Source organism: Hemitrygon akajei, chromosome 4 (genome assembly GCF_048418815.1).
Source record: "Hemitrygon akajei chromosome 4, sHemAka1.3, whole genome shotgun sequence".
In the NCBI taxonomy this organism is placed as follows: domain Eukaryota; kingdom Metazoa; phylum Chordata; class Chondrichthyes; order Myliobatiformes; family Dasyatidae; genus Hemitrygon; species Hemitrygon akajei.
The window spans coordinates 1189682-1210609 of NC_133127.1; the positions used below are offsets into that span (position 1 = coordinate 1189682).

At 51.6% G+C, this 20928-nt stretch overlaps 1 protein-coding gene across 5 annotated transcripts in view; it reads right to left on the reverse strand.

Annotated features, from left to right (window-relative positions):
* Positions 1-20928, reverse strand: part of LOC140726054 (galectin-3-binding protein-like) — a 37796-nt gene that overhangs the window by 15687 nt on the left and 1181 nt on the right. For 3 of the 5 annotated variants that reach the window (XM_073041952.1, XM_073041950.1, XM_073041951.1), the window contains exons 2-5: positions 14848-14933; positions 11752-11943; positions 10852-10983; positions 4931-5198 (exon numbers count right to left, since the gene is read on the reverse strand). In XM_073041952.1, the coding sequence (XP_072898053.1) occupies positions 4931-5198; positions 10852-10983; positions 11752-11943; positions 14848-14902 (647 nt within the window). In that variant the 5' untranslated portion in view covers positions 14903-14933. The remainder of the gene's footprint in view (positions 1-4930; positions 5199-10851; positions 10984-11751; positions 11944-14847; positions 14934-20928) is intronic. The other 2 variants (XM_073041953.1, XM_073041954.1) reach the window with 1 other exon arrangement.

Consider the following 20928-nt stretch of genomic DNA (forward strand, 5'->3'; position numbering starts at 1 on the left):
CCTGCTTAATGCCATCCCCAACCTCACTACTACTATTAGGTGGCCTGTACACAACTCCCACCAGCGTTTTCTGCCCCTTAGTGTTATGCAGCTCTACCCATATCGATTCCACATCCTCCAGGCTAATGTCCTTCCTTTCTATTGCGTTAATCTCCTCTCTAACCAGCAACGCTACCCCACCTCCTTTTCTTTCCTGTCTATCCCTCCTGAATATTGAATATCCCTGGATGTTGAGCTCCCATCCTTGGTCACCCTGGAGCCATGTCTCTGTGATCCCAACTATATCATATTCATTAATAACTATCTGCACATTCAATTCATCCACCTTGTTACGAATGCTCCTCGCATTGACACACAAAGCCTTCAGGCTTGTTTTTACAACACTCTTAGCCCTTATACAATTATGTTGAAAAGTGGTCCTTTTTGCTTTTTGCCCTGAATTTGCCTGCCTGCCACTTTTACTTTTCACCTTACTACTTTTTGCTTCTATCCTCATTTTACACTCCTCTGTCTCTCTGCACTTGTTCCCATCCCTCTGCCACATTAATTTAAAGCCTCCTGAACAGTAGTAGCAAATGCTCCCCCAAGGACATTGGTTCCAGTCCAGCCCAGGTGCAGACCGTCCTGTTTATACCAGTCCCACCTCCCCCAGAACTAGTTCCAATGTCCCAGAAATTTGAATCCCTCCCCCTTGCACCAGTTTTCAAGCCACGTATTCATCTGAAATATCCTCCTATTTCTACTCTGACTAGCATGTGGCACTGGTAGTAATCCAAAGATTATTACCTTTGTGGTCCTACTTTTTAGTTTATCTCCTAACTCCCTAAATTCACCTTGTAGGACCTCATCCCATTTTTTACCTATATCGTTGGTACCTATGTGTACCACGACCACTGGCTGTTCACCCTCCCACCCTCCCATTCCAGAATGTCCTGCAGCCGCTCAGAGACATCCTTGACCCTTGCACCAGGGAGGCAACATACCAACCTGGAGTCTCGTTTGCGGCTGCAGAAACGCCTATCTATTCCCCTTACAATCGAATCCCCTATCACTATAGCTCTCCCACTCGTTTTCCTTCCCTCCTGTGCCACAGAGCCACCCATGGTGCAATAAACTCGGCTGCTGCTGCCTTCCCCTGATGAGAGATCTCCCCCAACAGTATCCAAAACAGTATATCTGTTTAGGAGGGAGATAACCTCAGGGGACTCCTGCAATACCTGCCTACTGCTACGCTGTCTAGTGGGCACCCCTTCACTTTCTGCCTGTGTAGCCTTTACCTGCGGTGTGGCCAACTCACTGATCGTGCTATTCACGACTTTCTCAGCATCACGGATGCTCCAGTATGAATCCTCTCGCAGCTCCAGACACTCAATGCAGTCTGCCAGAAGCTGCAGCTGGACACATTTCCTGCACACATAGTCATCAGGGACACTGGAAGTATCCCTGATTTCCCACATGCTGCAGGATGAACAAACCACAGGGCCAATCTCAGCTGCCATGACCTACCCAATACTTGCCTCAACTTTTGAAACTTTCGCCTTTGAAAGGAACTTACCTGGCCTTACCTCACTTGGAGTGAAGCTCGTCCTCAGCCTCTGCTCGTCGAAACCTCTCAAGACAAAGCCTTCCTACTCTGTCTCTCTCTACTCCGTCACCCACTACAACATCGCCAGCTCTGTCTACTGCTCTCTTTAAATACTCCCGCTGCCTCACGGTCCGACTTACACGCACTTGCGCAGTCATGCCCCCATTAAACTGCCAAAGAAAAGTATATGTTCTATATACCTATCCAATTTTTTTTAAATGACAAAATCGAACCTGCCTCTACCACTTCTACTGGAAGCTCATTCCACACAGCTACCACTCTCTGAGTAAAGAAATTCCCCCTTGTGTTACCCCTAAATTTTTGCCCCTTAACTCTCAACTCATGTCCTCTTGTTTGAATCTCCCCTACTCTCAATGGGAAAAGCCTATCCATGTCAACTCTATCTATTCCCCTCATAATTTTAAATATCTCTATCAAGTCCCCCCTCAACCTTCTACGCTCCAAAGAATAAAGACCTAACTTGTTCAACCTTTCTCTGTAACTTGGGTGCTGAAACCCAGGTAACATTCTAGTAAATCTCCTCTGTACTCTCTCTAATTTGTTGACATCTTTCCTATAATTCGGTGACCAGAACTGTACACAATACTCCAAATTTGGCCTCACCAATGCCTTGTACAATTTTAACATTACATCCCAACTCCTATTCTCAATGCTTTGATTTATAAAGGTCAGCATACCAAAAGCTTTCTTCACCACCCTATCCACATGAGATTCCACCTTCAGGGAACTATGCACCATTATTCCTAGATCACCCTGTTCTACTGCATTCCTCAATGCCCTACCATTTACCATGTATGTCCTATTTGGATTAGTCCTACCAAAATGTAGCACCTCACATTTACCAGCATTAAACTCCATCTGCCATCTTTCAGCCCACTTTTCTAACTGGCCTAAATCTCTCTACAAGCTTTGAAAACCTACTTCATTATCCACAATGCCACCTATCTTAGTATCATCTGCATACTTACCAATTTACCACCCCATCATCCAGATCATTAATGTATATGACAAACAACATTGGACACAGTACAGATCCCTGAGGCACACCACTAGTCACCAGCCTCCAATTGGACAAACAGTTATCCACCACTACTCTCGGCATCTCCCATCCAGCCACTGTTGAATCCATTTTACTACTTCAATATTAATACCCAACAATTGAACCTTCCTAACTAACCTTCCGTGCAGAACCTTGTCAAAGGCCTTAATGAAGTCCATATAGACAACATCCGGTGCTTTACCCTCATCAACTTCACCCAGAGAGTGGCCAGTACATGAATCAGCTTCCAGAGGAAGTGGTCAAGGGGGGTATATTAACATCATTTTGGAAATGTTTGTACTGGTACATGGATATGAAAGGTTTAGACTGAGATATGGGCCTGTTGTAGTCAAATCCGACTGATTTTGTTGATAGAATCCACTTTGCCCAAAGCTGCTGCTTATCTGCGGTGTGTCTCAAAATATTGTGAATGGAAATCAATAGCATTTTGATGAAGTTTCAGAATACAGTACTCTGAACACAGTACTCTGAGCGCGATCTACCCCGTACTGTGTCTGTACACAATACTCTGAGCGCAATCTACCCCATATTGTGTCTGTACACAATACTCTGAACGCGATCTACCTCGTACTGTGTCCGTACACAATACTCTGAGCGCGATCTACCCCGTACTGTGTCTGTACACAATACTCCGAGCGCGATCTACCCCGTATTGTGTCTGTACACAATACTCTGAACGCGATCTACCTCGTACTGTGTCTGTACACAATACTCTGAGCGCAATCTACCCCGTATTGTGTCTGTACACAATATACACAATACTCTGAGTGCGATCTACCTCGTACTGTGTCCATACACAATACTCTGAACAGTCTACCCCATACTGTTTCTGTACACAATACTCTGAGCGTGATCTACCCCGTACTGTGTCTGTACACAACACTCTGAATGTGATCTACCCCGTACTGTGTCTGTACACAATACTCTGAGCGCAATCTACCTCGTACTGTGTCCGTACACAATACTCTGAGCGTGATCTACCCCATACTGTGTCTGTACACAATTCTCTGAGCGCAATCTACCTCGTACTGTGTCTTTACACAATACTCTGAGCACAATCTACCTTGTACTGTGTCTGTAACAATACTCTGAGCGTGATCTATCCCGTACTGTGTCTGTACACAATACTCTGAGTGCGATCTACCTCGTACTGTGTCCATACACAATACTCTGAACAGTCTACCCCATACTGTTTCTGTACACAATACTCTGAGCGTGATCTACCCCGTACTGTGTCTGTACACAACACTCTGAACGTGATCTACCCCGTACTGTGTCTGTACACAATACTCTGAGCGCAATCTACCTCGTACTGTGTCCGTACACAATACTCTGAGCGTGATCTATCCCGTACTGTGTCTGTACACAATACTCTGAGCGTGATCTACCCTGTACTGTGTCCGTACACAATACTCTGAGCACGATCTACCCTGTACTGTGTCCGTACACAATACTCTGAGCGCGATCTACCCCGTACTGTGTCTGTACACAATACTCTGAACACAGTCAACCCCATACTGTGTCTGTACACAATACTCTGAACACAGTCTACCCCATACTGTGTCTGTACACAATACTCTGAGCGCGATCTACCTTGTACTGTGTCTGTACACAACACTCTGAACGTGATCTACCCCGTACTGTGTCTGTACACAATACTCTGAACGTGATCTACCCCATACTGTGTCTGTAAACAATACTCTGAGTGTGGTTTATCCCATACTGTGTCCATACACAATACTCAAACACAGTCTATCTAATACTGTGTCTGTACACAATACTCTTAACACAGTCTACTCCACATTGTGTTTGTACACAATACTCTGAACACAGTCTACTCCATAGTGTGTCCGTACACAATACTCTGACTGTTCTCTATCCCTTATTGTTCCTTTACACAATATTTCAAGTGCAGTTTACCCCTTACTGTTGCTGTACGCAATACTCTGAACATCATGTCCCTGTGTTATGTCTGTACGCAATTCTCCAAGAGCAGTCTACCCCATGTTGTTTGTACAAATATTCCCTTCCCTGGGTACCCTCTCCCTGCCCTGTGTCTACTCAGTGTCCGGGGTGAGAACTAGTCCTTGCCGTGTGTCTACCAAGTGACTGAGAGTGACAACTTGTTCCTTCCCCTGGGTACTCACTCCCTGCCTCGTCTCTACCCAGTGACCAGGAGGGTGACAACTCGTCCATCCCCTGGGTACTCTCTCCCTACCCTGTGTCTACCCAGTGACCGGGGGTGAGGGGCAAGCAGTAATTACCTGATTATGTCATCGACATACTGCACACAGTCCTGAGACACCAACAAATTGAAGCAGCTGCCTTGACTCTGGCTGAGCAGATTTCCATCTGTGTGCAGCGACAGGATCAGTCTGTGAACACAGAAGCGCGCCTCTTCACGGCCGTCCTCCAGGCTGCTCACTGTGATGTTCATGTCACAGTCCCTGTGACTCTCGTATAACTCTTCTAAAGATTTGTAGAACTCTGAAGTGAGGTCTAGTCTGTAGCCAAACAGCTGGTCCAGCCGCCCTGGAGAACAAAACATTCTTCACATAATTCTGAAACACGCCTTCCCAGAAACAAGAACACCGCAGCTCAGAGTGGTAAAGCGGTGCAGTGGGGACAGCCATTCTCATTGACATGAAAGTTGGTGCAGTTGTGGATAATCTGGAACATTGTGTTTTTTTTATATTACAAAATCCTTTATTACAAATATCGGTGCTATAAAATATATACAAAACAGTGGCAAACACAATTACTTCACTACAAACTGGAACATTGTTAGGGGTCACTGACAATGTGCAGAGCTGGGCTAAGTGGCAGAGGGAATTCTGCCAGAAAATTAAAGGTCAAATTTGAAGGCAAGTACAGGGTTAATGGCAGAGTTCTTAGCAGTGTGGTGGAATAGAGGGATCTTGGGGTCCATCTTGATAGATCTTTCAAAGTTGGCACACAAGTTGATAGGGTGGTTAAGAAGCTGTATGGTGTTTGAGCTTCATTAAGTTCAAGCGTCATGAGGTAATGTTGCAGATCTACAAAACCATGGTCACAGAATATTGTGTTCAGTTCTGGTTGCCTCATTATAAGAAGAAAGTGGAAGTTTTTGAGAGGGGGCAGGAGAGTTTTATCAGGATGTTGCCTGGAGTTGAAGGCATGTCTTATGAGGAAAAGTGAAGTGAGCTCAGCTTTTCTCTTTGGAGTGAAGGAGGATGAGCGGTGACTTGATAAAAATGTACTCAAGCAGCACAGATGTAATAGGCAAAAATGCTAATATGAGGGGGCATAATTGTAAGGTGATTGGAAGAATGTGGGGGGGGGGGAACGTCAGAAGTAATTTATTTTTAAGAAATACAGAGAGCAATGGTTGCATGGAACACCCTGGCAGGGGTGGAGGTAGAGGCAGATATATTAGGGACTGTAAGCAACTCTTAGACAGGCACATGAATGATAGAAAAATGGAGGCTATGTGTAAGGGAAGGGTTAAAGGGACAGCACAACATTGTGGGCTGAAGGGCCTGTACTGTGCTGTAATGTTCTATGTTCTCTAGAATATCAAATTGAGAAGTATGGAATGTATGAGAGAGAGGGGTAGAGAATCACAGCCTTTTTGGGTAGAAATGCTAAGTACTAGAGGAAACAGTTTACGTGATGGGGAAGGGGAAGGTTTTTTTTATTTTTACAGAGATTGGTGGGTGCCTGGGGTGGTGTTGTCAGCTGGTTTGATAGTGGTATTAGAGAGACAGTTAACACATAAACAGCAGCAAGTGTCGGAATGTAGGCTTCTGCAAGAAGGGATTTACTTTGTAATCAGCACAGATATTGTGGGCGGAATGGGCTGTTCTATGTTCAAACTGAAATGAGAGGGGAAAGGTTCATGTGCAGTAGGAAAGAATTAAGTTTAATTTAACATTGTGTTCAGCACAGTGCCGAAGATCCTGTTCAGGGCTACATTCTGTGAATAAACATTAATGTAAAATGGGTGGCAATGGTGTGCATAGCTTAAACGGGTGGAAGGGCCTGTGTCAACGACAAAACAAACCACGAACAACCATGCACCATCAAACTGCCAACCTCAGATCAGCTCCAGACTCTGCGGTAGTCAGCAGTTCCACCAACCCAACCCACCAATCGTCACATCACCCACTCCCTCATCTCCAATGGTCTGTTCATTCCCCTCCCCACTCTCTGTATTGTCCTTAACGTCCAGCAGTCCAGTCACTCCCCACTTAGCCATCCCACTCCCTCCACGCCGTCCGTCACGTCACTCCCTCCCCATAGTCCGTCATGTCACTCCCTCCCCACTGTCCCTCACATCACTCCCTCCCCACCGTCCATCACATCACAGACCTCTCCAAACCGTCCGTAACAGACCACTCCCCACCACCCGTCAGATCATTCCCTCCCCACCATCCGTCACGGACGCCTCCCCACCGTCTGTCAGATCATTCCCTCCCCACCATGCATCACCTACCCCTCCTCACCGTCCGTCACAGTCCCCTCCCCACCGTCCGTCACGGACCCCACCCCTCTGTCTGTCACTCCCTCCCCACCGTCTGTCACTGACCCCTCCCCACCATCCATCACTGACCCCTCCCCACCGTCTGTCAGATCATTCCCTACCCACCGTGCATCACTGACCCCTCCTCACCGTCCATCACAGTCCCCTCCCCACCATCCATCACTGACCCCTCCCCACCGTCTGTCAGATCATTCCCTCCCCACCGTGCATCATTGACCCCTCCCCACCGTCCATCACTTACCCCTCCTCACCATCCGTCACGGACCCCTCCCCTCTGTCTGTCAGATCATTCCCTCCCCACCGTCTGTCACGTCATTCCCTCCCCACCATCTGTCACTGACCCCTCCCCACCATGCATCACTGACCCCTCCCCACCATCCGTCACGGACCCCTCCCCTCTGTCTGTCAGATCATTCCCTCCCCACCGTCTGTCACGTCATTCCCTCCCCACCATCTGTCACTGACCCCTCCCCACCATGCATCACTGACCCCTCCCCACCATCCGTCACGGACCCCTCCCCACTGTCTGTCAGATCATTCCCTCCCCACCGTCTGTCACGTCATTCCCTCCCCACCATCTGTCACTGACCCCTCCCCACCATGCATCACTTACCCCTCTTCACCGTCTGTCACAGTCCCCTCCCCACTGTCCGTCACGGACCCCTCCCCTCTGTCTGTCACTCCCTCCCCACCGTCTGTCACTGACCCCTCCCCACCATCCATCACTGACCCCTCCTCACCGTCCATCATGGACGCCTCCCCACCGTCCATCACTTACCCCTCCCCACCATGCATCACTGACCCCTCCCCACCATCCGTCACGGACCCCTCCCCACTGTCTGTCAGATCATTCCCTCCCCACCGTGCATCACTGACCCCTCCCCACCGTCCATCACTTACCCCTCCTCACCATCCATCACGGACCCCTCCCCTCTGTCTGTCACTCCCTCCCCACCGTCTGTCATTGACCCCTCCTCACCGTCCATCATTGACCCCTCCTCACCGTCCATCACGGACCCCTCCCCACTGTCTGTCAGATCATTCCCTCCCCACCGTCTGTCACGTCATTCCCTCCCCACCATCCCTCACGGACCCCCTCCCCACTGTCTGTCAGATCATTCCCTCCCCACCGTCTGTCACGTCATTCCCTCCCCACCATCCCTCACGGACCCCTCCCCACTGTCTGTCATGGACCCGTTCCCACCGTCTGTCATTGACCCCTCCTCACCGTCCGTCACGTCATTCCCTCCCCACCCTCTGTCACTGACCTCTCCCCACCATCCATCACGTCATTCCCTCCCCACCGTCTGTCACTGACCCCTCCTCACCGTCCGTCACGTCATTTCCTCCCCACCCTCTGTCACTGACCCCTCCTCACCGTCCGTCACGTCATTCCCTCCCCATCCTCTGTCACTGACCCCTCCTCACCGTCCGTCACGTCATTTCCTCCCCACCCTCTGTCACTGACCCCTCCTCACCGTCCGTCACGTCATTCCCTCCCCATCCTCTGTCACTGACCTCTCCCCACCATCCATCACGTCATTTCCTCCCCACCGTCTGTCACTGACCCCTCCTCACCGTCCGTCACGTCATTTCCTCCCCACCCTCTGTCACTGACCCATCCCCACCGTCCATCACGTCATTCCCTCCCCACCCTCTGTCACTGACCCCTCCTCACCGTCCGTCACGTCATTCCCTCCCCACCCTCTGTCACTGATCTCTCCCCACCGTCCATCACGTCATTCCCTCCCCACCCTCTGTCACTGACCCCTCCTCACCGTCCGTCATGTCATTCCCTCCCCACCCTCTGTCACTGACCCCTCCTCACCGTCCATCACGTCATTCCCTCCCCACCGTCCGTCATGGACCCCTTCCCTCTGTCTGTCATTGACCCCTCCTCACCGTCTGTCTGTCACTCACTCCTCACCGTCTGTCATTGAACCCTCCTCACCGTCCGTCACGTCATTCCCTCCCCACCCTCTGTCACTGACCCCTCCTCACCGTCTGTCTGTCACTCACTCCTCACCGTCTGTCATTGAACCCTCCCCACCGTCCGTCACGACATTCCCTCCCCACCCTCTGTCACTGACCCCTCCCCACCGTCCGTCACGTCATTCCCTCCCCACCCTCTGTCACTGACCCCTCCTCACCGTCCGTCATGTCATTCCCTCCCCACCCTCTGTCACTGACCCCTCCTCACCGTCCATCACGTCATTCCCTCCCCACCGTCCGTCATGGACCCCTCCCCTCTGTCTGTCACTCACTCCCCACCGTCTGTCATTGACCCCTCCCCACCCTCTGTCACTGACCCCTCCCCACCATCCGTCACATCATTCCCTCCCCACCCTCTGTCACTGACCCATCCCCACCGTCCGTCACGTCAATCCCTCCCCACCCTCTGTCACTGACCCCTCCCCACCATCCATCATGTCATTCCCTCCCCACCCTCTGTCACTGACCTCTCCCCACCATCCGTCACGTCATTCCCTCCCCACCCTCTGTCACTGACCTCTCCCCACCGTCCGTCACGTCATTCCCTCCCCACCCTCTGTCACTGACCTCTCCCCACCGTCCGTCACGTCATTCCCTCCCCACCCTCTGTCACTGACCTCTCCTCACCGTCCGTCACGTCATTCCCTCCCCACTCTCTGTCACTGACCCCTCCCCACTGTCCGTCACACCATTCCCTCCCCTCCCTCTGTCACTGACCCCTCCCCACCGTCCATCACTTACCCCTCCTCACCGTCCATCACAGTCCCCTCCCCACCGTCCGTCACGTCATTCCCTCCCCACCCTCTGTCACTGACCTCTCCTCACCGTCCGTCACGTCATTCCCTCCCCACTCTCTGTCACTGACCCCTCCCCACTGTCCGTCACACCATTCCCTCCCCTCCCTCTGTCACTGACCCCTCCCCACCGTCCATCACTTACCCCTCCTCACCGTCCGTCACAGTCCCCTCCCCACCGTCCGTCACGGACCCCACCCCTCTGTCTGTCAGATCATTCCCTCCCCACCGTGCATCATTGACCCCTCCTCACCGTCCATCATTGACCCCTCCTCACCGTCCATCATGGACCCCTCCCCACCGTCCATCACTGACCTCTCCTCACCGTCCGTCACGTCATTCCCTCCCCACCCTCTGTCACTGACCTCTCCTCACCGTCCGTCACGTCATTCCCTCCCCACCCTCTGTCACTGACCCCTCCTCACCGTCCGTCACGTCATTTCCTCCCCACCCTCTGTCACTGACCTCTCCCCACCGTCCGTCACGTCATTCCCTCCCCACCCTCTGTCACTGAGCCCTCCCCACCGTCCATCACGTCATTCCCTCCCGACCCTCTGTCACTGACCTCTCCTCACCGTCCGTCACGTCATTCCCTCCCATTCCCTCCCCACCCTCTGTCACTGACCTCTCCCCACCGTCCGTCACGGACCCCATTCCCACCCCCCCATTCACGGGGGTCACATCGAACTCCAGCACCCCATTCCCACCCCCCCCCCATTCATGGGGATCACATCGAACTCCAGCACCCCATTCCCACCCCCCCATTCACGGGGGTCACATCGAACTCCAGCACCCCATTCCCACCCCCCCATTCACAGGGGTCACATCGAACTCCAGCACCCCATTCCCACCCCCCCATTCACGGGCTGCTGCTCACGGGGGTCACATCGAACTCCAGCATCCTCTGAGTGTTGGCAGTCGTGGATCTTCCAGCCTTTGGTCTTGCAGTCGGCGAGAGACGTCTCGGTTCCAGTACAGGACACATCATCCAGCAGGATTGGGCCTGACCCTGGGGGAGAGGCAGATTGGAGTCAGCATAGTCTCAGGGTCACCCCTCACCTTAGTGTCATGTCCTCCTCCTCAGGGATCCACATCTCTGGGTCACATCAGCATGGGCCTGCAGCAGTGTTGCGGTCAAAGAGTGAAACTGGGGTCACGGGGAGACAGTGATATCAGGGTTCATGGGGTGCGGGTGAGGCAAAAGAGTAGGGCTCAAGCATCTTGACAGGGCCGAGTGAGGGGGCACTGGGTCCAGGCAAGGGCCGAGGGAGAGGAGTGCTGGGTCTGGGCAGGGCCGAGTGAGGGGGCACTGGGGTCCAGGCAAGGGCCGAGGGAGAGGAGTGCTGGGTCTGGGCAGGGCCGAGTGAGGGGGCACTGGGGTCCATGTGGGGCCAAGGCCGAGGCGGAGGGGCACTGGGTCCAGGCAAGGGCCGAGGGAGAGGAGTGCTGGGTCTGGGCAGGGCCGAGTGAGGGGGCACTGGGGTCCATGTGGGGCCAAGGCCGAGGCGGAGGGGCACTGGGTCCAGGCAAGGGCCGAGGGAGAGGAGTGCTGGGTCTGGGCAGGGCAGAGTGAGGGGTCTCTGGGGTCCAGGCGGGCCCAAGGTGGAGCGGCACTGGGTCTGGGCAGGAGCCGAGGAAGAGGAGCATTAGGGACCCCATTCCCCACTAGCCAATCAATCTCGGTTCTCAGCAAAATCACACTGTGGCCACCTACTGCTCACCAGTCGTTCCCTCTGGTGATCAGGGAAATATAGAGATCCCCACCCAGTCACCTCACCTGATCTGAAGACGCCTCCAATTTCAGCCTCCGTGGCATTGAGGTAGCCGAGGCTGCGGCAGACAACGTGAGCATCAGTGAGGTCCCAACCATCATCACACACGGTGCCCCACTCTCCATTGTAGTAAACCTCCACACGGCCCTCGCTGGGCAGTCGGCCGCCGGACAGACGCAGATCTCCGGACTCCAGCCCTGGGAACAAGCACACGTCATCTTGAGAAAGCAGCACCAGCTGGGTCTGGAATTACACTGTCTCCCCGGTCTCCCACCCGGATCTGGGATTACACTGTCTCCCCGGCCTCCCACCCGGATCTGGGATTACACTGTCTCCCCGGTCTCCCAGCCGGGTCTGGGATTACACTGTCTCCCCGGTCTCCCAGCCGGGTCTGGGATTACACTGTCTCCCCGGTCTCCCAGCAGGGTCTGGGATTACACTGTCTCCCCATTCTCCCAACAGGGTCTGGGATTACACTGTCTCCCTGGTCTCCCACCCGGATCTGGGATTACACTGTCTCCCCGGTCTCCCAGCCGGGTCTGGGATTACACTGTCTCCCCGGTCTCCCAGCCGGGTCTGGGATTACACTGTCTCCCCGGTCTCCCAGCAGGGTCTGGGATTACACTGTCTCCCCGGTCTCCCAGCTGGGTCTGGGATTACACTGTCTCCCCGGTCTCCCAGCAGGGTCTGGGATTACACTGTCTCCCCATTCTCCCAACAGGGTCTGGGATTACACTGTCTCCCCGGTCTCCCAGCCGGGTCTGGGATTACACTGTCTCCCCGGTCTCCCAGTAGGGTCTGGGATTACACTGTCTCCCCATTCTCCCAGCCGGGTCTGGGATTACACTGTCTCCCCGGTCTCCCAGCCGGGTCTGGGATTACACTGTCTCCCCGGTCTCCCAGCAGGGTCTGGGATTACACTGTCTCCCCATTCTCCCAACAGGGTCTGGGATTACACTGTCTCCCCGGTCTCCCAGCCGGGTCTGGGATTACACTGTCTCCCTGGTCTCCCAGCAGGGTCTGGGATTACACTGTCTCCCCGGTCTCCCAGCAGGGTCTGGGATTACACTGTCTCCCCATTCTCCCAACAGGGTCTGGGATTACACTGTCTCCCTGGTCTCCCAGCCGGGTCTGGGATTACACTGTCTCCCCATTCTCCCAGCCGGATCTGGGATTACACTGTCTCCCTGGTCTCCCAGCCGGGTCTGGGATTACACTGTCTCCCCATTCTCCCAGCCGGATCTGGGATTACACTGTCTCCCCATTCTCCAACCCGGGTCCGGGATTACACTGTCTCCCCGGTCTCCCAGGCGGGTCTGGGATTACACTATCTCCCCGGCCTCCCACCCGGATCTGGGATTACACTGTCTCCCCGGTCTCCCACCCGGATCTGGGATTACACTGTCTCCCCGGTCTCCCACCCGGATCTGGGATTACACTGTCTCCCCGGTCTCCCAGGTGGGTCTGGGATTACACTGTCTCCCCATTCTCCCACCCGGATCTGGGATTACACTGTCTCCCCGGTCTCCCACCCAGATCTGGGATTACACTGTCTCCCCATTCTCCAACCCGAGTCCGGGATTACACTGTCTCCCCGGTCTCCCACCCAGGTCCGGGATTACACTGTCTCCCCGGTCTCCCAGGCGGGTCTGGGATTACACTATCTCCCCGGCCTCCCACCCGGATCTGGGATTACACTGTCTCCCCGGTCTCCCACCCGGATCTGGGATTACACTGTCTCCCCGGTCTCCCACCCGGATCTGGGATTACACTGTCTCCCCGGTCTCCCAGGCGGGTCTGGGATTACACTGTCTCCCCGGTCTCCCACCCGGATCTGGGATTACACTGTCTCCCCGGTCTCCCAGCCGGGTCTGGGATTACACTGTCTCCCCGGTCTCCCACCCGGATCTGGGATTACGCTGTCTCCCTATTCTCCCACCCGGATCTGGGATTACACTGTCTCCCTGGTCTCCAACCCAGATCTGGGATTACACTGTCTCCCTGGTCTCCAACCCGGATCTGGGATTACACTGTCTCCCCGGTCTCCCACCCAGATCTGGGTTTACACTGTCTCCCCATTCTCCCAGCCGGATCTGGGATTACACTGTCTCCCCGGTCTCCCACCCGGATCTGGGATTACACTGTCTCCCCGGTCTCCCACCCGGATCTGGGATTACACTGTCTCCCTGGTCTCCAACCCGGATCTGGGTTTACACTGTCTCCCCATTCTCCCAGCCGGATCTGGGATTACACTGTCTCCCCAGTCTCCCACCCGGATCTGGGATTACACTGTCTCCCTGGTCTCCAACCCAGATCTGGGATTACACTGTCTCCCCGGTCTCCAACCCGGATCTGGGATTACACTGTCTCCCTGGTCTCCAACCCAGATCTGGGATTACACTGTCTCCCCGGTCTCCAACCCGGATCTGGGATTACACTGTCTCCCCGGTCTCCAACCCGGATCTGGGATTACACTGTCTCCCTGGTCTCCAACCCAGATCTGGGATTACACTGTCTCCCCGGTCTCCAACCCGGATCTGGGATTACACTGTCTCCCTGGTCTCCAACCCGTGTCTGGGATTACACTGTATCGCCATTCCCCCAGCCGGATCTGGGATTACACTGTCTCCCCGGTCTCCCACCCGGATCTGGGATTACACTGTCTCCCCGGTCTCCCAGCCAGGTTCGTGGGGGGGTGAGGGGGGGAAATTTCACATGGCCTGACTCTGGGGACGGGGGTGGTGAGGGAGGGGGGGGAATGTCAGATGGTCTGACCCTGGGGTGGGGGGGAATGTCACACAGCCTGACCCTGGGGATGGGTGTGGGGGGAGAATGTCACACGGCCTGACCCCGGAGTGGGGGGGATTGTCAGATGGTCTGACCCTGGGGTGGGGGGGAATGTCACACAGCCTGACCCTGGGGATGGGTGTGAGGGGGAGGAATGTTACGCGGCCTGACCTCGGGTTGGGGGGGTGGAATGTAACACGGTCTGACCCCGGGGACAGGTGGTGAGTGGGGGAAGTCACGCGCCTGACCCGGGGACAGGCAGGTGGGTCGCAAGGCTGGACTCCACTTAGGAATGTACAGCAGATGAGTCTCACCTTCACCCAATCCCAGCAGAAGGAACATTAAAGCCAGAGCAGGAAGGACGGTCATCTTGTTCCTGGGCACAAAACACAGAGGGCAGCTGAAACAGAACAGACAAGTACTCACACTCACTTCCAAAACCTTTGTGTTACCTCCGGTCTGCAGGAGCCTTATCTCTTGTGATGGTATACATGAGAGAGATCAATAAATCTGATCTTCAATCTTTTTGTTGCTAGTGGGGCTGGTTATAAACAACTAGTTCCATGGACACTAGCCTCTCCTACATCCAGGATACCTTCAAAAGGAGCTGCCTCAAACAGGTGGCATCATTCACCCAGGACGTGCCCTCTTCCCATTGCTACCATCACAGAGGTGGTGCGGGAGCCTGAAGACCCACACTCAACGTTTCAGCTTCTTCCCCTCCGACATCAGATTCTGAATGGTCAATGAACCTATGAACACTACCTCACTATTTTTCCTCTTTTTTGTACTACTTAATTTATTTTACATATATCTATTGTAATTTATAGCTTTATTATTCTGTGTTGCAATGCACTGCCACCACAAAACAACAAATTTCATGACATATGCCAGTGATATCAAATATGATTCTGATTCTGAAAGAGGAAGAGATTCATTTAATTAGGCATCATTAGTTTAATTAGTTATCAAGTCAAAGTTGGTGACCAGTGGTGTTCCACAGGGATCTGTTCTGGGATCCCAGCTCTTTGATTTGTACGGATGAGGAAGTGGAAAGGTGGGTTAGTAAGTTTGCGGATGACACAAAAGTTTTATGGAGTTGTGGAGAGTTATCATACATTACAACAGGACATTGACAGGATGCAGAGCTGAGCTGAGAAGTAACAGATGGAGTTTATCCTGAGAGATTCACTTTGGGAAGTTTGAACTTGAAGGCACAGTACAGAGTTAATGATGGGATTCGTAGCAGCGTGAAGGAACAGAATCTTCTATTCCAGGTTCATAGGTTGCTCCAAGTTGCCATGCTCATTCAATCTCAGAAAGATTAAAGAGCTGACTATTGACTACAGAAGGAGGAAATTGAAGGTCCATGAAGGGAGTATAGGTGGAGAGAACAGCAACTTTAAGTTCCTTGCTGTTACCTTTTCAGAGGATGTGTCGAGGGCCCAGCACGTAACTGCCATTGAAGTGAAGGGAGAGCAGCGCCTTGATCTTCTTAGAAGTTTGCACAAATTATCCATGACATCTAAAACTTCGAGAAACTTCTATAGATGCGTGGGGGAAGAGTATACTGACTGGGTTCATCACAGCTTGGCAGTGAAACTCCTACAAAAAGTCCATCACAGGTAAGGCCCTGCTCACCATTGAGCATCCATCAACGCTGTTGCAGGAAAGGAGCATCCATCATCAGGGACCTCCACCACCCTGGACATGCTCTCTTCTCACTGCTGCCATCAGGGAGAAGGTACAGGAGCCTTAGGACTCACACCGCCAGGTTCAGGAACAGTTATTATTCCTCAACCATCAGGCTTTTGAACCAGAGGGAATAACTTCACTCACCCCAACATTCAACTGTTCCCACAACCTATCGACAAACTTTGGACACACTTCTGAGGACTTCAGAACTCATGTTCTCAATATTTATTATTATTACTTTTTTCCTCTTTTTTATTTACAGTTTGTTGTCTTTTGCACTCTGGTTACCTGTCCATCTTGAGTGCAATTTTCTTTGATTCTGTTGTGTTTATTTGTATTTACTCTGAATGCCCACAAGAAAATGAACTTCAGGATAGTATAAGGTGACGTATATGTACTTTGATGAATTTTGTAGGTTAATAGGGTGGTTAAAAGGATGTATGCTGTGTTGACCTTTATCAGTTGGGGGATTGCGTTTGAGAGCTATGTCGCAGCTCTATGAAACCCTGGTTAGACCACACTTGGAATATTGTGTTCAGTTCTGGTCATCTCCTTGTAGGAAGGATGTGGAAACTTCAGAGGGGGCAAAGGAGATTTACCAGGATGCTGGCTGGATTACAGAGCATGCCTTATGAGGATAGGTTGAGTGAGCTGGGGCTTTTCTCTCTGGAGCGACAGGGGCTGAGAGGTGAATTGATCGGGCTGTACAAAATGGTAAGAGGCATGGATTGAGTGGACTGCCCAAGACATTTTCCCCCAGGACAGAAATGGATAATATCAGAGGACATCTATTTAAAGTGATTGGGGTAAAGTATGGGGGGGGGGGGGGGGTGGCATGTTGGAAGTAAGATTTTTAATTTTTTTTTACACTGAGAATGGTGGGTGTGTGGGATGCTCCACCAGGTATGGTTATAGAGGCAGATACATTAGGGACATTTAAGCAACACTTATATAGGCACATGGATGACAGAAACATGGAGGGCTATGTAGGAGAGAGGGTTAGATTGATCTTGGAGTAGGGTAAATGTCAGCCCAACATTGTGGGCCGAAGGGCCTGTGCTATGTTGTACTTTATTTAATTAGTTGTCATTTCCTTTAGAAACATAGAAAACCAACTACACAATACAGGCCCTTCAGCCCACAAAGTTGTGCTGAACATGTCCCTACCTTAGAAATTACTAGTCTTACCCACAGCCCTCTATTTTTCTAAGCTCCATGTTCCTATCCAGGGGTCTCTTAGAAGACCCTATCGTATCCACCTCCACCACCGTTGCCGGCAGTCCATTCTACGCACTTACCACTCTGTGTAAAAAAACTTACCCCTGACATCTCCTCTGTACCTATCCCCCAGCACCATAAACCTGTGCCCTCCTGTGGCAGCCATTTCAGTCCTGGGAAAAAGCCTCTGACTATCCACATGATCAATGCCTTTCATCATCTTATACACCTCTATCAGGTCATCTCTCATCGTCCGTCACTCCAAGGAGAAAAGGCCGAGTTCACTCAACCTGTTTTCATAAGGCATGCTCCCCAATCCAGGCAACATCCTTGTAAATCCCCTCTCCACCCTTCCTAAGGTTTCCACATCCTTCCTATAGTGAGGCGAACAGAACTGCGCACAGTACTCCAAGTGGGGTCTGACCTGGATCCTAAATAGCTGTAGCATTACCTCCCAGCTTCTAAATTCAATTCCATGATTGTTGAAGGCCAATGCACCATATGCCTTCTTAACCACAGAGTCAACCTGCAAGGCTGCTTTGAGCATCATATGGACTTGGACCCCAAGATCCCTCTGATCCTCCACACTGCCAAGAGTCTTACCATTAATACTATATTCTGCCATCATACTTGACCTACTAAAATGAACCACCACACACTTATCTGGGTTGAACTCCATCTGTCACTTCTCAGCCCGGTTTTGCGTCCTATCGATCTCCCACTGTAACCTCTGACAGCCCTCCACACTATCCACAACACCTCCAACCTTTGTGTCATCAGCAAACTTACTAACCCATCCCTCCACTTCCTCATCCAGATCATTTATTAAAATCACGAAGAGTAAGGGTCCCAGAATAGACCCCTGAGGCACTCCACTGGTGACCAACCTCGATGCAGAATATGACTCGTCTACAACCACTCTTTGCCTTCTGTGAGCAAGACAGTTCTGGATTCACAAAGCAATGTCCCTTGGATCCCATGCCTCCTTACTTTCTCAGTAAGCCTTGCATAGGGTACCTTGTCAAATGCCTTGCTGAAATCCATATACACTACATCTACTACTCTTCCTTCATCAATGTATTTAGTCACATCCTCAAAAAATTCAACCAGGCTCTTAAGGCACGACCTGCCCTTGACTAAGCCATGCTGACTATTCCTAATCATATCATGCCTCTCCAAATGTTCATAAATCCTGCCTCTCAGGATCTTCTCCATCAACTTACCAACCACTGAAGTAAGATTCACTGGTCTATAATTTCCTGGGCTATCTCTACTCCCTTTCTTGAATAAGGGAACAACATCAGCAACCCTCTAATCCTCTGGAACCTCTCCCGTCCTTATTCATGATGCAAAGATCATTGCCAGCGGCTCAGCAATCTCCTCCCTCACCTCCCACAGTAGCCTGGGGTACATCTCATCAGGTCCTGGTGACTTATCCAACTTGATGCTTCCAAAAGTTCCAGCACATCCTCTTCCTGAATATCTACATGCTCAAGCTTTTCAGTCCACTATAAATCATCACGACAATCATCAAGATCCTTTTCCATAGTGAATACTGAAGTATTCATTAAGTACCTCTGCTATTTCCTCCGTTTCCATACACACTTTCCCACTGTTGCACTTTATAGGTCCTTTCTTTCACATCTTATCCTCTTGCTCTTGACGTCCATGTAGAATGCCTTGGGGTTTTCCTTAACTCCACCCGCCAAGGCCTTCTCATGGCCCCTTCTGGCTATCCTAATTTCCTTCTTAAGCTCCTTTCTGTTAGCCTTATAGTCATATAGATCTCTAACATTACCTAGCTCTCTGAACCTTTCGTAAGCTTTTCTTTTCTTCTTGACTAGATTTACTACAGCCTTTGTATACCATGGTTCCTGTACCCTACCATAACATCCCTGTCTCATTGGAACGTACCTATGCAGAACTCCACACAAATATCCCCTGACCAGGTTCATTTCCCAATACCAAATCAAGTACAGTCTCTCCTCTTGTAGAAACCTTCCTGAACACACCTAACAAACTCCACCCCATCTAAACCTCTTGCTCTAGACAGATGCCAATTGATATTTGGGAAATTAAAATCTCCCACCATGACAACTCTGTTATTATTACACCTTTCCAGGATCTGTTTCCCTATCTGCTCTTTGATAACCCTGTTTCTATTGGGCAGCCTATAAAAAACACCCAGTAGAGTCACTGACCATTTCCTGTTCCTAACCTCCACACACAGAGACTCTGTAGACAATCCTTCAATGACGTCCACCTTTTCTGCAGCCGTGACACAATCTCTGATCAACAGTGTCACGCCCCCACCTCTTTTGCCTCCCTCCCTGTCCTTTCTGAAACATCTAAAACCTGGCACTTGAAGTGACCATTCCTGTCCCTGAGCCATCCAAGTCTCCATAATGGCCACCACATCATATCTCCAAGCACTGATCCACGCTCTAAGCTCATCCGCTTTGTTCACAATACTCGTGTTAAAAGTCACATCTCAAACCTTTGGTCTGAGCACGTCCCTTCTCTATCACCTGCCTGTCCTCCCTCACACACTGTCTCCAAGCTTTCTCTATTTGTGAGCCAACTGCCTCTTCCACAGTCGCTTCTATTTGGTTCCCAACCCCCAACAATTCTAGTTTAAACTCTCCCCAGTTGCCTTAGCCTGACAGGATATTGGTCCCCCTGGGATTCAAGTGCAACCCGTCCTTTTTGTACAGGTCACAACTGCCCCAAAAGAGGTCCCAATGATCCAGAATCTGAATCCCTGCCCCCTGCTCCAATCCCTCAGTCACGCATTTATCCTCCACCTCATTCCATTCCTATTCTCACTGTCACGTGGCACAGGCAGTAATCCCGAGATTACTACCTTTGAGGTCCTGCTTTTCAACCTCCTTCCTAACTCCCTGTAGTCTTCTTTCAGAACCTCTTCCCTTTTCCTACCTATGTCATTGGTACCAATATGTACCACGACCTCTGACTGTTCTCCCTCCCACCGCAGAATATCATGGAGCGATCAGAAACATCCCGGACCCTGGCACCTGGGAGGCAAACTACCATCCGAGTTTCTTTCTTGCGTCCAGAGAATCGCCTGCCTGACCCTCTAACTATAGAGTCCCCTATCACTACTGCCTTCCTCTTCCTTTCCCTACCCTTCTGAGCCACAGGGCCAGACTCTGTGCCAGAGGCATGGCCACTGTCACTTCCTCCAGGTAGGCTGTCCCCCTCCAGCAGTACTCAAACAGGAGTACTTATTGACAAGGGGTACAGCCACAGGGGTACTCTGTCATACCTGACTCTTCCCCTTACCTCTCCTGACTTTTACCCACTTGCCTGTCTCCAGTGGCCCTGGAGTGACCACCTGCCTATAACTCCTCTCTATCACCTCCTCGCTCTCCCTGACTATGGCGGTCTTCTTTGCTAACTTTTCCCGCTCTACCGGATGACGTCCGTTTGCAGCCTTCTTGCTTTTAATTATGATATTGTTA